This window comes from Sebastes fasciatus, chromosome 8 (genome assembly GCF_043250625.1).
Source record: "Sebastes fasciatus isolate fSebFas1 chromosome 8, fSebFas1.pri, whole genome shotgun sequence".
In the NCBI taxonomy this organism is placed as follows: Eukaryota; Metazoa; Chordata; class Actinopteri; order Perciformes; family Sebastidae; genus Sebastes; species Sebastes fasciatus.
In genome coordinates this window covers 24,807,433-24,826,736 of record NC_133802.1, presented here as the reverse complement: position 1 = coordinate 24,826,736, position 19,304 = coordinate 24,807,433, and the positions used below count along the sequence as shown (strand labels likewise).

The 19,304-nt window shown below is 39.5% G+C and overlaps 1 protein-coding gene across 3 annotated transcripts; it reads right to left on the bottom strand.

The window, feature by feature from the left end:
• Positions 1-1,422: 1,422 nt before the first annotated feature.
• Positions 1,423-18,554, bottom strand: cdk11b (cyclin dependent kinase 11B). Of its 3 annotated transcripts, none has more exons than XM_074644605.1 (20): positions 18,482-18,554; positions 16,331-16,461; positions 15,864-16,003; positions 15,447-15,574; positions 15,189-15,333; positions 14,464-14,639; positions 13,980-14,105; positions 13,366-13,464; positions 12,876-12,998; positions 12,716-12,790; positions 11,217-11,452; positions 11,008-11,098; positions 10,797-10,918; positions 9,989-10,094; positions 9,237-9,358; positions 8,107-8,214; positions 7,705-7,821; positions 6,249-6,397; positions 3,184-3,373; positions 1,423-2,057 (listed from the first exon to the last, which is right to left on the bottom strand). In XM_074644605.1, exons 2-20 carry the CDS (start codon positions 16,439-16,441, stop codon positions 1,965-1,967), a joined length of 2,457 nt encoding a protein of 818 aa, XP_074500706.1. In that variant the 5' UTR covers positions 16,442-16,461; positions 18,482-18,554; the 3' UTR covers positions 1,423-1,964. The 3 variants fall into 3 exon arrangements, with proteins under 3 accessions (XP_074500706.1, XP_074500708.1, XP_074500707.1); XM_074644607.1 differs by having other exon boundaries at positions 14,464-14,600; XM_074644606.1 differs by having other exon boundaries at positions 18,199-18,490.
• Positions 18,555-19,304: the final 750 nt, after the last annotated feature.

The following is a 19,304-nucleotide window of genomic DNA, read 5'->3' as shown; positions in this document are numbered from 1 at the left end:
GTAGTTTAATTTAAAGATATTAGCCAAGTTGGATAATGTATGGTATGGAGTCATAGGAGTGCCATAAAAAAGAATAAATCTGTAAAATAATACGAACGTACATGTGGAAATATAAAGACGAATAACAAAATATTAAAGAAAAATTATAAGCATTTTCATTTATTTGTTAATTTATTTATAAATATTTTTAAATATATATTTTTTTGCATTTATTCAAATTTTTTCTGTATTTATTATTTTTACATAATGTAATTTATTTATTTTATCCCTTTAATTTTACTTATTCTTTCCCCAATTGTTTTTGCTATTCTTTGAATGGCAAAGCTGTCAATCAACTGGCTTTGACAGGCACACATATACTCTATTTTAAAGTAAAACTAAAAAAGTAATTTATATGCAATAAATAAAATAATATAAATATATACAGAAATAAATGAACAAATACGTACATGTGAATATATATATACTTACAGAAATATATGAACAAATTAATATGAAAATAAATTAAAATGCTATTATTGTTATTTGTCTTTATATTTCAACATTTATTTTCTTATTCTTTTCAGATTCATTATTTTTTATGGCAACCTATCACCCCCATAGTATAGGAGTATCTTCTCATATACAGTGAACACAAAATCTTCCACTACAGGTCCCCTAAGAAAAAGTGTCACCCAAAACGCACCCATGTCCATAATGGGTTTTTGTTTAGGGGCTTGAAAAAGTTACAGAAGCCCTCGCTTTGATGCATGCCATTTGAATGATTTACGCACTGACCAAACTAAACTACTTAAGCCAGAATAAGCAATGTTGTCTACAGCCTTTGGAACTATTTGGATCTTAAACCACATATGGAACACCTCAGACGTCTAGCTTACTTTACTGGCCTCTCAGCGAAGCCAGCAGTCTGCCTCCAGAGACCGAGCAGTCAGTTCCACTAGCAGCTCTGCTTCCAAGCTTATTCAACACATCAGGTGTAATAATCTGCAGACGGGCTCCGGTGGGGGCAGGGGATGGATAAAACTGATTAATGAACATTTCCATTTAGTGCTGGCTCTAGACGTCGCGCCCGTTCCTGTGAAAGCAGCGAGCGGTCTTGCGGGGAACGAAAACTGTACTGTTTATTTTTCTTCGGCTCAAAATCAAAGAATTTATTGGTTTAATTCTGAAGTCGCAGAGCCATTTAAAAACAAAGGCAGAGCGAAGTCTGGGCCTCTTTTCCCCTGAAAGAACAAAGTACTGAGACAAAGTGTGCAGTGCAGAGAATGACATCACTTTTGGACAGCGACTACCGAGCTGGGTTCAAGGCTGGATTTTTTTTAGGCTCGACTTCCCTTCATTTTTTTCCTCCTCTGGCAGCGTGCGGCTGTGTTTGCATAGCTTGGACAGAGTTTATAAATATAGGGCAAGCGGCAGACAAAACAAAGTTTCAAACTTTATTTCTAGGAAAAACATCGTCCCCCTGTCATCAAGTGACATTGACAGTCCTAAGTAAGTTTCTAACATAATGCTGCATGGACAACACGGCCAATACTGCATCATTATACAGTAGCTCAGGCAGCCAGGAAATACCAACCATTTAGAAAATCTGGTCCTCTCTCATGAAGTATAAAAGGGAAAATAAAACAAAAGTCAAACATGAGAGCTAAACTTCTAACAGATGTATGGTTGCATCTCCTCTTTACCAGCTAAAATGGCGACGTTTAAAAAACGGTGAAATGGCTTGAAGACACAGGGAAGAAGCTGAAAAGTCAAGTGAAAATTCAGGAGATTCAACATGTCTTGCTGTGAGACCACCAGTCTTGCTGTGAGACAGTCCTGACTATTCAGTAACCATTGTAATTGGTCAGATATTGATCTGGTTTACAGCTGTAAACCAGTGAAACTGTCCAATTCCAAAAGAACAACAAGTCCCAGAACTCTCTGCTCCAGCTTAGACAGCCACGTATCCTGCAGGTGTGGGCTCAGAATTTGAGGCTAAATCCTGGACCGACTGCAGACACTCCCTGGTTGCTGGTTGTCAGGTGGAAGCCTGTGTCTTTTAGGTCGTCATCGCCCTGGAGAGATTATGGAAAATGAACTCATGGTTAACGACAGGAAGTCACTCTTCTGATATCACACAGTTTCATTTCTTACACTTAACACTACACTGGTTACATTTGGAAAAATCCAGAACCTAAATGATACTAATGAGACATTTTCATTGTATTCCATACAAGTATGTATGAACATGTTTATTATACAGGGCTGTTTCCCGAAAATTATATTTTGGACATCAAAGCCTCAGTGAGAAATATTCGAAGCTTCGCTGTGCGGCGCAGAAGGCTGACATGTTCATCTGTCTGTCAGTGCCCGGGACAGTGCCACTTCCTCACTACTGTACACACACACGCACTTCTACACACAACAACCAGCGATATCCGTCTGAGAATAACTAATAATAATTAATGCTGAATATGGATAATGTGGGATTATTCCTTATTTCATGGGCTATTTTGGGATTTATACATTATTATTAAATACTTATATAAAAAAAAAGCAAAAAAAAAGCATTTGAATACTGATTTGGAGGTCGATTATCATGGCAACAGTCGAAGCATCGAAGCATTCGGATCAGCGTCGCAGACGCATAGCACCCACCCTCCGGTTCCCCCTCAGGTTAACACTTTTAGCTCTGTCAGCACTTTTGCTGTTGTTTTCACTGTTAGCACCCTTCGGTGCGAGCCACCAGCTCGTCGTTGCCATGTTGAGAGCCGTTGAGAGGCAACAGAAATGCTCCCAATCCCGTATTTAGCACCTTTAAAATCTAGCGTACTCTTGCTGGTTTCTCAACATTACCGACCCTAGCTTTAATGTTTCACAAGCTTTTCTACTTTGACAAGAATAAATGTGAGATAAACAGCCAAAACATTTGGCATGAAATGGTCTCATTTGTTGGTTAAGACAGCAAATATCAACACGAACTTTCATTGAAAAACATCAGTATCAGCCTCAAGCTTCTGGGTGGGTAGGACCACTGCTGAAAAAATTAGGGACTAAAGGGTGCTCATCATGGAAAACACAAGGAGGAAATACCCGGACACAAAGCAGAAGCCTGTAGGTCTGTAATCTATTTAACACAGACAGCGTTCGGAAAGCCTGGTAGCTGTATGTAATGGAGAAAGTGGAGCCTAATGTGCTTACCAGGTGACTGTAGCCCAGGCCTCCCTCGGGTGGACGAGGACTGGTGCCTCTCTTCACCCTCTGCTGCTCGCTCTTGGCCGGCCAGGTGGGGAACATGGACGGGTCGATGGGCAGCGGCGTCTCGCGTAAGTACTCGTGCTTGAGCCCCTCGTCTGATAAAATCCTCTTACTGGGGCAGTAGGTGAGGAATCTGGAAAACAGTCAGTGATTCAATGAGTCAATGATTGAGTTCATATGGAGGTGCTAATGCACTTCAGCTACGTTTCAATAAAGAAGCAACCAGGCAGCTCAAACTGTTGTGTGGAATTGTATTGTATATACAGAGACGTCTGTGTGTAGAGCAATAGTTACAAATGGTAAAACTTCCCTTTGAATCTATTTTGGTAAAGAGGTAAATCTGGTTCCAGACCCCCGAGTAACGGCTCTCATCTCTAATTTTTTTCAGCAGTTCACATAGATCTGGTGTTTTGATCACTGACAGCGATTTCCCCAGTTGGAAAACCAATCAGGGCTTTGAAGGAGGGATTAACAATGGAGGCATCATCTTTCTGTGCCAGAACCAGAAAAATAGTGATAACAAAACGGCCAAAAAATGATGCAAGCAGGGATGACACTGAGCGCGTTCACATGGACATGAATAACCTGTTTATGATCAGCTTTTTGTTTATGTGCTTGAGCATGTAAACACCATATCCCAAATATGGTCATAACCAGGATAAACCTAAACACACACAGAAATGAAGCTAAACAGGTTGTTGTGAGTCTGCCCCTAGCAGCCAATACCACCAACTGCTTCTGTATCGACTAAAACTGACATTGACATTACAGATGGTTCGAATCAGTTCATCCTTGAGTCCAAGTGGACATTTGTGCCAAATTTGAAGAAACTCCCTCCAGGTGCTTCTGAGATATTGCGTTCATGTATGTATAGACGGATGGACGGACTACAGGAAAAATAATGCATAAAAAAGTAAAAAATATAGGCCTAGTGGCGTGACTTTTACAGGAACAGTGTGGGATCTGGCGGTATCTAGCGCTGAGGTTGCAGATTACAACTTCTCCCGTGTGCCAAGCGTGTAGGATTGCTACGGTGGCTGATGCAAAAATGCGATGACCCTCTCTATAGCCAGTTGTTGTAAGAGTAGAGTGCTTACAGAGTGTGTGTAGGTGGGAAGTGAGTGGTGAAGCAAGAGAGAGAGAGAGCAGCGACGGGAGCGAGTAATGTTATCGACTACTTTACGGCTACTGTTGAAATATGCTGGACTCCGTGGAGAGAACCCGCTCCCTATATAGATATAAACGGCTCCTTCCAAGGTAACAAATACATAATGATTCTTATTTCCAGGTGATTCTACACTTAAGAAAACATACTTATTAACATAATTTCCCATTTCTGCCAATAGATCCCCATAAATGCTACACAGTGGTCCTTTAACATCAGCTGTATTAACTATAGTACATCTAGAGAGACAATCTGGACACAAGATGCAGGCCTGACATGAGGGGCCAGTGGGTTTGTGCGAAAAGTCCTAATTGGTTATGACAGGATCAACACGGCATAATGGGGAGCTGCTCAATTGTGATAATTGGCTTTCTAACTTTGTCTCATAGGAATCTTCCGTCATGTGTTAGCGGGGCCAGTGTGGCAAATGATTAACACCAGCCTGAAAAGATTTTACTGAACCGATTGTCTTTGTGGAAGGAATCCTTGGGAAGGGTTACAGGTTGGGATTAGACTGATAACAGCTTTCTGACACATGGGGCCACTACTGGCATTGAAAGGGACAATCCTCCGCTTGTGTCCTCATCATTATCGTTTAGGAAAGTGCGTTCTTCCTGCACCCGTGAGCTGACTTTATACCTGGGATACGCACCCGCAGTATTCTGGGTCTTAAGGCCCAAGATAATAGGCTTGTTCGAAATGAACTGCGCCTCACCATGAAAGTAGCCTCTAAACTTATACTATGTTATAAGTATACTATGTATACAAACAGCACTTGTCTACATCTTGACCTCCTGAGGTCTGTATGTCTCTCTGGGTAAACGCCTCGTGAGTCTTCCGACAGCTGGAAGGTTTCAGCTGCGCTGGACAGGCGCCAAACTTCCACTGAACCGTGATGCCTCCACAGCAGACACGCTGTTGCCATCCTCTGCAGCTGTGAGGTAACCGAGCGGTATGGTTTTCATTTACAGGTGTAGGCAAGAGGCTCTGTGGGTGGGTAAAGATCTCGTCTCTGCTCTCTGCAGCTGCAAAAAACAATGCTGATCTACGGAATGTGCAGGAAAGAATTATGAACCCATTACTCTCTGTGTGAAAACGATTTTCCGTATTAAAAGTGTGTTTTCTAAAACATTTTCCTGCAGTGTGGAGCATCACCATGGTGAGTGTGCGTGTGAAACTGGGATGGAACGGGGCGGCTGCTGAGGCATGTTGATGAATTACCAGACCGCTACCGTTGTCATGTTTTAAGTCAGCTTGCCAGAAATGCACTGACTGGATGAAAAGAGCTGGAAAGAGTAACAATATTTGACAGGGAAGAAATGGGTTCATCCAAGTAAGGCGATTTCCACTGTTAGGAGTCATAATGATTGTTACTGATATTAGTGGTTCATATTGGTCTGTGTTCCACCAATGATCAACGTATCCTCATAAAACAATTCATATGCTATCTTACAAAAAGTTATTCCTCATTTTTCGTGCGTTTTCCTACGAATGTCTAGTAGCATGTGACGCACATGTCAATTTCCATTTGTTACATGCATACAAGCATGTCTTTTCAAAATAAACTTCCGTCTTCACAGGAAACCAATTGGTTAGGTTTAGGGAAAGATCGTGTTTTTTTTGTTTTTTTTACCCAAATTCTATTTACTGGAACAAATACACTATGGTGTACTGCTCATGCCGCAAGAGCTATAGTGGTTTGTCAAGATCACACAGTTATCCATACAGCTACACAGGCACATGCACACACAGACAGAAAACAGTTGTAATAGCTCAGTCAGACAGACTGTGTTGAGGTGCAATGTTGTGTCCTGTGTGTGGAATAAGAAAAGAAGAATCCTACTTGTTCATGAGGTCAAAGCCTTGATCCGAGAGCAGCGCTCCAAAGCGCTTTCGCAGATTGTTGTAGGGATACTCTGTGAAAGTCATCTTCTTCACAGCGGGCAGCTCGTTGTAGCCGGGCCAGATCTTCTCACTGGGTGACCCCAAATCCTGCAGACAACACACACACACGCACAGAAGTCAGCAGACAGCATATTGTTAGTGCAAGGAGAAATGGATATGAGCTATTCCCACTTTGGCAAAAGTATTCATCGACCACAGACATGTGGCAATAAACCAGTCCTAAGTACATTTCAATACTTTAATTCATAACTGGTAAAGACTGTAGGATGACTTGGGAGGCCTGAATGACATCAGTCCCCGCTGCTGTCATGCTTTAAGCAGATCATAACCAGGGCTGACCCGTTACCCACTCCTCCCCTTAGCTGTGTCCTCAGCAGCTAAACCGGTGTGTCTGAGCTGGAGACCAGAGAGAAAGCACTGTTTTTAAAAGTCTCTCTGTGTTCAGCTCGCAGTACTTTTGTAGCTTCTACCTGAATCTCTGTGGTTTTTGTAGGGCTGTCCTCGACCAAAGAAATTCTTGGTCGACTAATCAATTCGTTGATTTAATGGACAGATCTGTAAAACTGAGTTTCTCCACAAAGAATCACACAAAAGCACCACTTTAAATCTTGTGTTTACCAGATATGTGCTCATAGGTTTCTTGTATATAACTGATTCAGCATGAAAAAAGCATAACAAATGACTAATCAACAATTACTTAAAGACTAATCCACTAAGAGGGGCCAGCCCGAGTGGTTTGGAGTTTAATTTCTCTCTGTTTGCACTTTCACATATCAGCCTTATTTTACAGTTTGCTGATTGCTTTCAGCCGTATCAGAGCTGTTTTTGCTGATGATGCACGCCGAACCTCCTCCGGTTCCAGCCTCACATTAAAAGCTTTCCACTTGCAAACAGGCGGGTTGCTTTAATGGTTAATTATCGGAGCTGTTCTTCAATAAAAACGGGTTTAATCAACCAGATGTGGACATATTCTGCACTTTCTGGTCAGTTTTTAATATTGCAGGGAGGAATAGTACAAACAGTAACAACCACAGCCCGGTTTGTGACACCTCCAATACGTCATCAAGGTAAACAGCTTTACCTTGCTGTGCTGTAGAAAAACACTTGCACTGTGCCAGCGTGGCTTGACTACTTGCGATCACAGCATGGTTCGGCTTGACTACCTCCCCTACTATGGAAAAACCCTATATGGGGATCTTCTCAATTTCATAATAACTTCATCAGCTGGGTTAAACGTCTAGCAACAGCTCCACCCTGTGGTGCACTACAGATATTCACGCTGACCTCCTCTGACAGACGATACACTCAAAAGATTTACAGGCTCTAAACAAAAGAGCTTCACCCTTTATGGTGAGGATTTACTTCATTTTATAAAGGAAAATGAGGGCATTTACCTTAAAAACCTTGTTAATTTGGTCAATTTCAGATTTTCCAGGGAAGAGAGGTTTCTGGGTGAGGAGCTCGCCAAATATGCAACCCACTGACCACATGTCCACAGCTGTGGAGTACTCCTGTGGAGAGAAGAACAAACACAGTGGCAGTCCGCAGAAACACAAAGTAGACAGTCTGCCTGGCAAGCGTCTAAGTTGGAGTCCGTCTAACGTCTGGCTGCATAAATCATATACTGTAAAACTCAAATAGTGCTTCAGTGGTATTTGGGATCTTTTAAACAATTCTTCTCTTGGTAAACCAAATCTATCAAGATGGTGTAACCACATATATGAAGTACATCACAATATTTGTAGTTTCAGCTATTTCCTCTGAAGAGTGGAAGTAGTGTGAAGTTGAACTCTCACCTTGGCTCCGAGCAGCAGCTCTGGTGATCGGTACCACAGGGTCACCACTACAGGGGTGTAGGGCTTCAGGGGGGAACCGTACTCCCGGGCCAAACCAAAGTCGCCAATCTACAGTACAAGACAGTTGGCTAACATTAACACAGCTACATTTCATTTAGGGTAAAAGAACAACACCTCAGCATTAATAAGATTCCTCCAAAGGTGTTTATTTCCTGATCCTCTGACGTCTCATAGGAGATCAAATACGCCGCAGGGTACAGCATAGTCGCATTGGATTTGTGTGATTCACATTTTCTGTTGTCAGCTTACATAAAGTTCACTTTGACAAACGTTTATTTACACATGGAATCCGTCTGCCGTTCAATTCTGCCAAAAATTCATGCTCTAATTGACGTTCAGTAATCATGCGTTGTTTGTGCAACTGTGCTGCATTGCTGCTAGCTCGGGAGAAAGTTGAGCATCATCAAAAGATGGAATAAAAGAACCTGTTTTATGAGTTTCTGTACTCTGAAAATATATTTTTCTGTATTTGATGGTCAGGCTTTTTTCTTTCAATACATTTTTTAAGCAATATTTAATGAATTCATAGGGCTGAAACTGGTGGAAGACTACTAATTAGGGCTGGGCCAAAATCTTCTATCACAATATTGGTCATTTTATATTATATATATAATGATGTATATCACAATATAGCATGTTTTCCGGTAATTCAATAAATAAAAAGTCTATATGAAATAACTACATGATAAAGCTTATATTTGTATACTCCTGTGCGCATTAAATACTTCGCAAAAAAAAAGTACGGAGCATTTTTCTTAATGTTAAGAACTTGAGTGCAAATGAACGTAACAGTTTTAAGTGAAATTATAGATAAAAAAGCGCTCTGTCTCTATGTACATTTTGAACTTTCGATCAAAAGCTGGAGCGTGTGGGCATATGATAACATCTAGTAGACCAACTAGTCCCTAACAACCGTTAATGTTGAAGTGAATGGAAAAAAGCTACTTTTTTTAACTTGCTGTGGACTCCCTGAGCTGCCCTCACAGACCCCAGGGAGAATAGTTGCTGCAAGGTAACAACTAACTAGCTAGCCCCTTCAGTTCGCACTGAGAACCACAGTCCTAGCATACCTTGAGGATTCCCTTGTGGCTCAGCAGCAGATTGGACGTCTTCAGATCACGATGGAGAATCCAGTTATCGTGGAGATGACGGACACCTCGCAGCAGCTGAATCATCAGAGTCTTTACTTCACCTGCAAGAGAAACGTCATGCTGTGATCATGTCAAGTTTTTTTTTACACTGCTGCCATGACGTGGAACAGCCTTCCGCTACACATCAAGTCTATAAACATGAGAGGGGCTTTTCTTTGGAACAGGGTAACAGATTTATAATGAAATTTGCAATGACATGACAATAATTTGGCTGTTATTGTTTTTTGTTGTGGGAGTTATTTTGAGTTTTTCTTGAATTGTGGTGACGTGTTTTGGGATTTCAGTATTGTTTTTGTTTAGTTTTATGTTGAATGTCTTGTGCTTCGTTGTGTTTTCTTTGTCTTCTAACTTCTTGGGACCATGTCGGAAATAACTGTTTTCACTTTAACATGTTATACTTTGGATATTTTTTGTTTTCTTTGTCTGAAATTACATTAATAAAATAAATCAATTCGACCCTCTTGCTCATATATCGCGCAGAGAATTGTGGGTCAGAATAGCCAGAAAAGCATGCTGGCTTGCATACTGCAAAATACCACCAGATGTAGTAGGACATCATGGTATTTTTGACATACTGCATTTGACATACTATGTATTGGAACATACTAAATATTTTTCCTGGCATACTAAATAGTATGGTGTATTGGAACACACAGATTGTCTCTCTTTACCTGGCAGGAAGGGCTGCTTCATGGTTTCCATCAGACTCTTCAGGTCATGTTCTACATAGTTCATCACGATGTAGATCTTGTCCATATTACTTCCAACAACTATTTCCTAATATAAGAGGAAAAACAAGGGTTACATTTAGCTAGAACAATTAAGAATGCCCATCAATAAAACTGTTAATTAGGGATGTCACGAGAACCAATACTTAAGTACCAAGTTGATGCCAAAATTCGGAAAAGGTGATGGTACTCGTTTTTATACAGTACCGTAGGTACCTTGAGGGCTCGAGAAAATGTGTTTGGGATGCAATAAACTATCACTATCGACGTGTCCAGGGGACGCAGGAGGAGAGCTAGTTAACGTAAGCTGTTAGCTCCGTGCTGCTCACCAACTGCTAACAGTTAACTTTAACTAGCTCTTGTCTTTGTCTTACGGGAGGTGCCATTTATTTATATTATGATGCATTCAGGCTCTATTCAGGAAAAACAAGTATTGAGCGACGGTTAACTATAATGTTATCATGATGTGTTCAAATGTAATCTTGTAAAATATTTGGTTTTTGGTGAGAAACTTGAATAAATCCAGTTGTTTGAAGGAGATGTTTTCACAGCAATATAAAATAGATAATAGGGAATAAGGGAAGGGAATTATGACCTGGGATTTATGGTGTTACTTTTGTTTTTTACTGTGGTATCAAATTGGTATAGAGAATCATGAAATTTCACTGGTATTGGTATCGACAACTACATTACTGGTATCGTGACATGCCAAGTGTTAATACTTAAATAAGTAATGTTCAACTTCTCTCACCCTCACTGTGACGATGTTTGGGTGCTGAGCTTTCAGGATTGTATTGATTTCTCTTAATGAGGTGATGGGGAAGCCCTCCTTCTCCTTCTCCATCTTCAACCTTTTCAAGGCCACAATTTCATCTGTAAACATGAGAACGTATTCACTGTTTCACCAATAAACACACGTGAGAACCCCAAAAGCAAATGGACCTAAATGTTTATTTTCATACCCGTCTTTTTGTCCTTGGCTCTGTACACCACACCGTAGGTTCCCTCTTCTATTCGGTTCAAGCACTGGAATTCCTCAACGCTGCGACAACCCTGAAAAACAACACACAATCTAATTGTAGACCTCAACATACTGATAACTTGCATTACATGATTCCATAAATAATTAGTGGCTTAGCTGGATGAACATTTGCGGTATGTTGGTACCGACCTGTAAAGCAGGCAGATATTTGGGAAGCTCCTTCTTCAGCTCCACAGGGGAAATTGGGGGCGAGTCTGGGATGTAGTTCTCTTCAGGTGTTGGGGAGCGAGAATGTGTTTGAGACTGAGGTGTGGGGTCACCCTCTCCTGCATCATCCTCCTCCTCCTCCTCCTCCTCCTCCTCTTCCTCATCCTCCATGTCCTCACCGCTCTCCTCGGAGTTATGATCGAATCGGGACTCTGGCACTGAGCGAAGGGTGAAGCCAGTTTAGTGTTGGTGAGTGCATATGAGATGCTAGAATTTAGATATTGAGGAGGTAAAAAGCACAACTTCATAGACATATATACACATTTTGGCTTGTGGCCTTCATCGGGGTCATGTTTGAGTTAAGAGTCACTGTTATGTTTATGATATAATTTGTTGGATTATATATTTACTGTGTTAATTGAATCTTAGTCACCCAACTATATGGAAGTGCAATACTAGATCGTTGGAGTACCCATTTAAATGAGAAATTGCCACTTTTTATGTGGATGTCCAATCAGTGTTGATGGTAAATGTCAGGGCCGCCGTGTGTCTTGCTCTTGCCCAGGACAAGAGGATCTCTATTTAAAGGTTAGAGGGCCCTTTTGGGCCATCCCTTAACCCAGGGCCCGGCACAACTGACCCAGTCAAGTGGTTAGGCAACGGCAACACGGACGCTGTCGGCATCTAGAAGCCACCAGAGGCTAACAATTTAGCAAACTAGCGAGTGGGTAACATAATGCAGGAAATATAAAGACATAATGACCGAGGAAAAACAGGGTTGAGGTTGGTCAACATTTTCCTCAGAAATATTATAAAATTACGAAGAAAAACTCTATGTGACTAAAATTACAATATATTCACTTATCATCCACCAAAAAATTTACTTCCATGGCCTCCACCATTTCTGACAACGTCAACAAACACGTCACAACTAGTGAACTCGGAGCTTTCACAAAAGATCCACTTAGGAGGTCATGAATACCACAAGAGGGGGGTGTTCATATGAACAAACATGGTAAACATGACCCCATTTGAAGGGCAGCATTAGTCCCCGTATTACTGACATCAGGTTCAAGTCCTGTGTTTTGAACTTTCAATGGTTGGGCTACCTTTTCGTTTGCATTTGGATCACAGATTGCCTTTAAGAACCCTGCAGAGATGAATCCTGGTAAGGCATTTTATTAACCTTCAAGAGAAGAATTATAAATAAACTGCCAAATACTAAGCAGACAAAGCCAAGCTTTTACTGACCCAACTGTGATTCAAGCACTCTCTCCAATGGTAACGCAACTCTTCCATCTAATATAGTTTCCAGACATAAACTGTTTACATTACAAAAAAAACACTCAACACAAATAATTACAATGTAGAGCTGCAGGACATGTGAATCATGAGAATAACTTTCCAAGTTCAGCAACATCTCAGATTAGAATTGGAAACACAGTCCCTTCACAGACCTCACAGGTTACATGTTTACCCACCTGCAGGTATGTGATTTCCATTTTCCCTCTCCTCTTCAAAGTCTTCCACTGACTGCTCGTCCTCACTCACGTCCTCTGAAAGGGAGGAAGCCACCGTGTTAAACCTGTGATGCTGAGTAACCTCAGCGACATAAGGCACAGTAATGGAGCAGTGTTTTACCTGCACTCTGCTCAGACCTTCCTGAGCCTGAAACAGACTCCCCTTCCTCTTCTTCACCCTCACTCTGGCTGCTGGACTCCTCCTCATCATCGTCATCCTCTTCATCAGAGCCTGATCCTGATGCTAGATACGGTGGAATAAGATACAAGAGCAATTATTAAAATTGGAAGAAATTCAACTGCGATACTGAAACTGCTACGTCATCTTGCAGTTTATGGTTATGTGTTAGCAACAGTGCTTTCCAGCAGAGCTGATCCACTTATCAATTCCTGTGAAGTTCAAATCTCTAATGAATAAGTGGGTGATTATTCCCATACCAGCTTCCTGATTATCATCAGATATGAAAATGTCCTACCAAAGAAGTCAGGCCTCCCGAGAGTGTTTAGCCATTTACAATGATGATGAGTAACTGGACAACCCAAGTACTGTGACTTTCTTGTATAATGGTCGTGTCTGCTTTGCTTAAACTGTAGGTTATATAACACTTTACCGATGGAGGATTCTCCTGAGCTGGTCTTCCTTTCACTGTCACTGATGTCCTGGAGGTCTGCAAGCAGGTCTTTGCCCTCTGGCTTCTCCTCCTTCGATGCTGCAGACAAAATTCAGTGTGAGTTATGCTGAAACTAGGGGTGTTGCAATATACCGGTAGTAACCAAGGTATGTTCAAATGAAATATTATATCATGTTAATTAGGGCTGGCCCCTGTTAGTCAATTACTCATGCTGAATGACTTATTTATAAGAAACTTATGAGCACATCTCTGGTAAACACAAGATTTAAAGTGGTGCTTTTATGTGATTCTTTGTGGAGAAACTCTGTTTTAGAGAATTTCTTTGGTCGAGGACAGCCCCAATGTTATTAATACACATATGATAATATTGTGTAAATAATCCAGCACCTCTTAAATAATTTTATATACACAGTTATAGAACTATATACAGAGATATAGATGGATATAGAACTGTATACAGTGTTGGATGTGGGCACCCGTTCATTCCTATGAGAGTTGCTCAGTGGCGCATGAAGCCAAAATGATTCGAATGCCAAGTAATAAAGTAACCAGATTTTCTGAGAGCTTTTCTGAAAGGCCTTTAATAAACTCACTTGCACTTTTCCGTGGTTCGCTGAGATCGGCTCTGTCCCGGGGAACGCGGTTGGGACTTCGGCTGTGGTGACCTTGTTTTGATTTGTCACCATACTCATCAGGTAGCAATCGATGGTGAGACGGCACTGTGGACAGGAAAGTCTCCTATTAATCAATGCTGATGATATAGCATCACAGGTCACAGGGTTTAAAACACAATGCTTATGAATAGTAGGCTATGACTAATAGGACAGAGACTCTGGCTGCTTTGGATTTTGAGCTCCAAGAAATTGTTGAACATTTTGGGAAATATTATTGTTAGCTTTCTTTCTGAGAGTGAAATGACAAGATATCAATCTCATGTCTGTATGTCAACAAAAAAGCTGGAATCAGGACATTTTTTAGCCTAGCTTAGCATAAAGACTGAATGCATAGGGAAACAGCTAGCCTGGCTCTATCCAAGAGGAATAGATGTGCATCTTATCCAGCAGGTGATTCACTGACCTTCTCGTCGACCACCTCTCTCTTTGCGTCGCTCCTCAGCCCTCCTCTCCCGCTCCTTCAGCTCCCGTTGCTCTTTCTGCTGTTCGCGAAGCTTTCTGTCCCGTTCGCGCTGGCGCTCCTGCTGTTCCAGCCGGTCCCTGTGGTCCAAAAAAAAGCCAGGAGAATCCAATCGGGGTCTGTTCAGACAACCAAAAGCCCAATCTCGTCAATGTTTATTTTTGATTTGGATTGTTAAAGCTTGTCTTACTCACACATACAGTTAGTTTGTGGCTGCAGCATTGCTCTGTTACCTTCACAGTTGTACTCAGTGATTCATATATTGCAATAACATAGCCCAAATGGGTCACTTGTTGGGTATCCACTTGAATCTGCATTGTTTATGTAGGCTTGATTTAATTTGCTTATAAAAGAAAACACACCTACAATCTTGCTACCTTGACTTGAGTGAGAAAAGTCTAAATAATCTATGGTGAACAACTATTGTTTTGTGTGACTTCTGATACTTTTTATATCACATTTACATGTACACCTACAGTAGATTAGCTATAGATTTAAAAGAATCAATTTCATGTTTCTCAAAGACTTTAACATACAAGCAAGTTGAATACTTACAGGCATTCAAAAACATGTATACTGATAAAACCCAAGTGGAAATCAAAAAGAATAAATACTTAATACTAATCTAAGCTAATATAATGTGGTGTCTTTCCAGGGTCGGTGCTCACCTTTCTCTACGTGAATGAGCTCTGGCCTCTTCTCTTCGTTTCTGCCTCTCCCATTCTCGCCGGGCTTTGTCTTCCTCCCACTGACGCTTCCTGCGTTCACTCTCTCGCTCTTTTTCTTTGTCTTTGGGTCGTATATGTTTCGCTGCTGTAGAAGTAAAAAGCCATGAGTGGAAGCAGATCCTAAAAATTGGTTCCAAATATGTTGTTATCGGCTGCAAAAAATGTTTGTGTTTATGTAATTAAGCAGCACTCCCACACCTCCTTCAGCAGAGTTACTGCGATGACGTCTTTTATCTTTTCTCTTCTCCTCCTTTCTGTGGTGAGACTTGTCTTTTCTTGCCATTTGCTGTGGAGGCTTGATTGCTAATGATTCATCTTCCTCGCCCCTGCATAAATGTAAAGAAATCATTGTGAGACTCTAAAGAGTGAAGCGACACTGTGTTGCATATAAATTTTAAACCATGACGTACATACTTTGAAGTTAAAGGTACAGTGTGTAGGATTTGGTGGCATCTAATGTTGTGGTTGCAGATTGCATCCAACGAAAACACAACAATTCTTAGTTTCAGGTGATTATACACTAATGAAAACATAGTTATGATTACTATATTCTTACATAGAATATATTCTTATATTGAAAATACATTCATGTTTGTTCCCTACAGTTCCAAGCACCTGTCCTCTGTTGAGTCCTCCCGTGTGTACGGGGAATTACGAATTGTTATTTCCATCTTTTGATCCCGTAGTTCTCCTTCCTCCGGAGTATCTCGTTTGGCTTCCCGATCATCCGACTGTGGAACAAGGCCCTGTGTGCACTGTGCAAAACAAGAAGCGAAGAATATGTGTTTAAAGCTTGGGGGACATCATTAAAATGTACTCAGATCTTAGAGTAAGAAATGAGGCATACTATGGGTTTCAATTGTTTTGTGGGATAAAAGACACACACACACAAGCGCTTATGTCAGTTTTTTCAATACCTTAGATAAGCAAATGTACACAGCATGATAGCCGTGAACTTTCATATACCTTGATACCGGCATACCGTTACAACCCCTATAGGATTAGAGTGACTCAATTGTTTTTAACACTGTATCAACACGTAGGGGTCATATGGGTCTGAGATTAGCTTTGATATACTTTACATTTTTCTGGCGCTTGGGGTCGGTTTTCTCTTCTAATTCCCTTCTGCGTTTCTTCTCCTGTAGTATTTCGTCAAGAGTTTTAACTTTCCAGGTCTCCTTTTCGTCCCCCATCAGCGTCCACTCTCCACCGCCTGCATCACACACACACATACAAGACACAAGTGTTTCATAACATGTCATTTCAGCTCAGCTTCATTTGAACCATGAAGAGTTAGGCTTATACAGAACAAAATGAACCAATACAGTTCTAATAGATTAGAGCTGCAAAGATTAATCGATTAGTTGTCAACTATTAAATTAATCGCCAAATATTTTGATAATCAATTAATCGGTTTGAATAATTTTTTTAAGAAAAAAAAAAGTAAATTCTCTGATTCCAGCCTCTTAAATGTGAATATTCCCTCTTTTTTTACTCCTCTATGACAGTAAACTGAACATTTTTTGAGTTGTAGACAAAACAAGACATTTGAGGATGTCATCCTGGGCTTTGGGAAACACTGATCAACATTGTTCACCACTTTATAGATCTCTCTCCCTCTCTGGTACCTGATTGTTTGCACACCGGCAATATTTTCACTATCTGTTTATATCATGTTTATAGCTTATTTTGTATATTGTATATTGGTAGAATTTCAATTATTTTTATTTTATTCTAACAATTTAATCTATTCTTTTGTTATTATACTGCTTATTTGCACCAACAAAACCAAAGCAAATTCCTAGTGTATACCTCTTACACCTGGCAATAAACAAGATTCTGAAAAATTAAGACTTCACAGAATCACCATTTAAAATGTGATATTTTAAGGCATCGTTGTAAATCAGCAGTTATCTAATAACCACATCATGAAATTAAGACCTTTAACTTAAAGTATAGATATTCACTCGCCATTCGGCATACACCAAGTCCAGCAGGCAGCAATAGTTTTGATGAAACATCAATTTTATTACTGATTATACGCCTGCTGTTCCCAGTGATGTCCCACCAAAATGCAATGCGTGAACCAATTCCAAACACGGTTACTGCAAACGTAGTCATGTTTACACAAAAAACAGAGAATATTTATAATACGAATAATTCAGAAACTGACACAAGTCAAGATATTATATGTTGGTGAAGTTTGGCATCCAATTATCGGTGTTTACTATAGTATACGGTTAGGGGTGCAACGATACGATACAGGACGATATTTGGCTCATCTAGAGCGATACGATACGATGCGATTCAATGATTTGAAATCGATACAGCAACTTTTTTTGACAAAAATTCGGTCAGCGTGACTGTGAAATAAATAGCTGATACTGGACAGTGCAGGTCATGGATAAATTAATTATGGATATAAACAAGTAAATTCAGATCTCAAGATACAAGGCAGTGCAATATTTAACAAAAAATATAATAAACCAACTTCTATTCAAGTTAAATGAACATTGGTTTAACCTGCTGCTTCTGTCCTCATTTTCAGTATAAACAGTAGAGCAATAATACAGTGATGATCAAACAGCTGATAGTGATCAAACAGCTGATAGTGATCAAACAGTTGATAGTGATCAAACAGCTGATAGTGATCAAACAGCTGATAGTGATCAAACAGTTGATAGTGATCAAACAGTTGATAGTGATCAAACAGCTGATAGTGATCAAACAGTTGATAGTGATCAAACAGCTGATAGTGATCAAACAGTTGATAGTGATCAAACAGCTGATAGTGATCAAACAGCTGATAGTGATCAAACAGCTTGGGACAACACGGTGCATCACAACAGTTAGCACTCTGCTAACAGGCTAATTGACGTTAGATAGCCTGCTAACGTAGTTCAGTTGTTTCTGGATAAACCAGTGTTTGAGTTGTTGTTAAGATACGTACATGTGCCAACACGTTTAGTGAAATGGTCCCGTTAGATGAGTTAATAACGTTAAACCCGCTGAGAGTTGTGAGTCTTGATGCTAACACATTAGCTAGCTAGCATGGTCGGTTGTTGCTGAGCAACGTCTGCAGAGCTAACTACATGACTTTAAGAGGAACAGTCAGTACAGCTGGTAGAGATATACATTTGAGAGCATATAACTGTGTCCGTGGCTGTGTTTAACAGCCTAGGTACTGAATAGTGTTAGATTAAGCAGCGAGCAGGTGAAACGGTGAAACAAACCTGAAGTATGCGCAGCGGTATTATACCACACCGGAAGTCTCAACGCGTGGTAACGACTGTAACACTTCCGATGTGAAACAATTACTTCCTCCAATAATATAATATAATATAATATAATGTAATATAATATAAAATAATATTATATTATATAATAAACTATGATATAATATAATATAATATAATATAATATAATATAATATCATATCATATCATATTATAGAATAAACTATGATATAATATAATATAATATAATGTAATATAATATAAAATAATATTATATTATATAATAAACTATGATATAATATAATATAATATAATATAATATAATATAAAATAATATTATATTATATAATAAACTATGATATAATATAATATAATATAATATCATATCATATCATATAATGTAATATAACATAACATAACATAACATAACATAACATAATAAAATATAACATAACATAATATAATTTAATATAATATAATATAATATAGTATAATATATTATAATATAATATAATGTAATATAATATTATGTAATATAATTTAATATAATATAGTATAATATAATATCATATGATATAATGTAATATAATATAATATAATATGATATAATATAATGTAATGTAATATAATATAATATAATATAATATAATACAATACAATGTAATACAATACAATATAATAAGAGCAGAGCATTTTGGCAAATTTTTCTTGGGCGCTACCACACATAATCCGCTGTGCTGCTCATCCCACAAATGCATGATCCTTACAATTTGGACATCATTGTGAAGTTAAGTAAACAGGCTTTCCAACTTTGTAAAAT

What these genes read in the sequence shown, in the direction of transcription:
- cdk11b (XM_074644605.1), bottom strand. Translation starts at nt 16,441, where the DNA reads ATGGGGGACGAAAAGGAGACCTGGAAAGTTAAAACTCTTGACGAAATA. An exon ending in GCCACAAGGGAATCCTCAAG is followed by an intron (nt 8,215 to 9,236) that starts GTATGCTAGGAC and finishes CTTGTACTGTAG; the next exon opens with ATTGGCGACTTTGGTTTGGC. An exon ending in GGCTTTGACCTCATGAACAA is followed by an intron (nt 3,374 to 6,248) that starts GTAGGATTCTTC and finishes ACTGTTTTCCAG; the next exon opens with ATTCCTCACCTACTGCCCCA.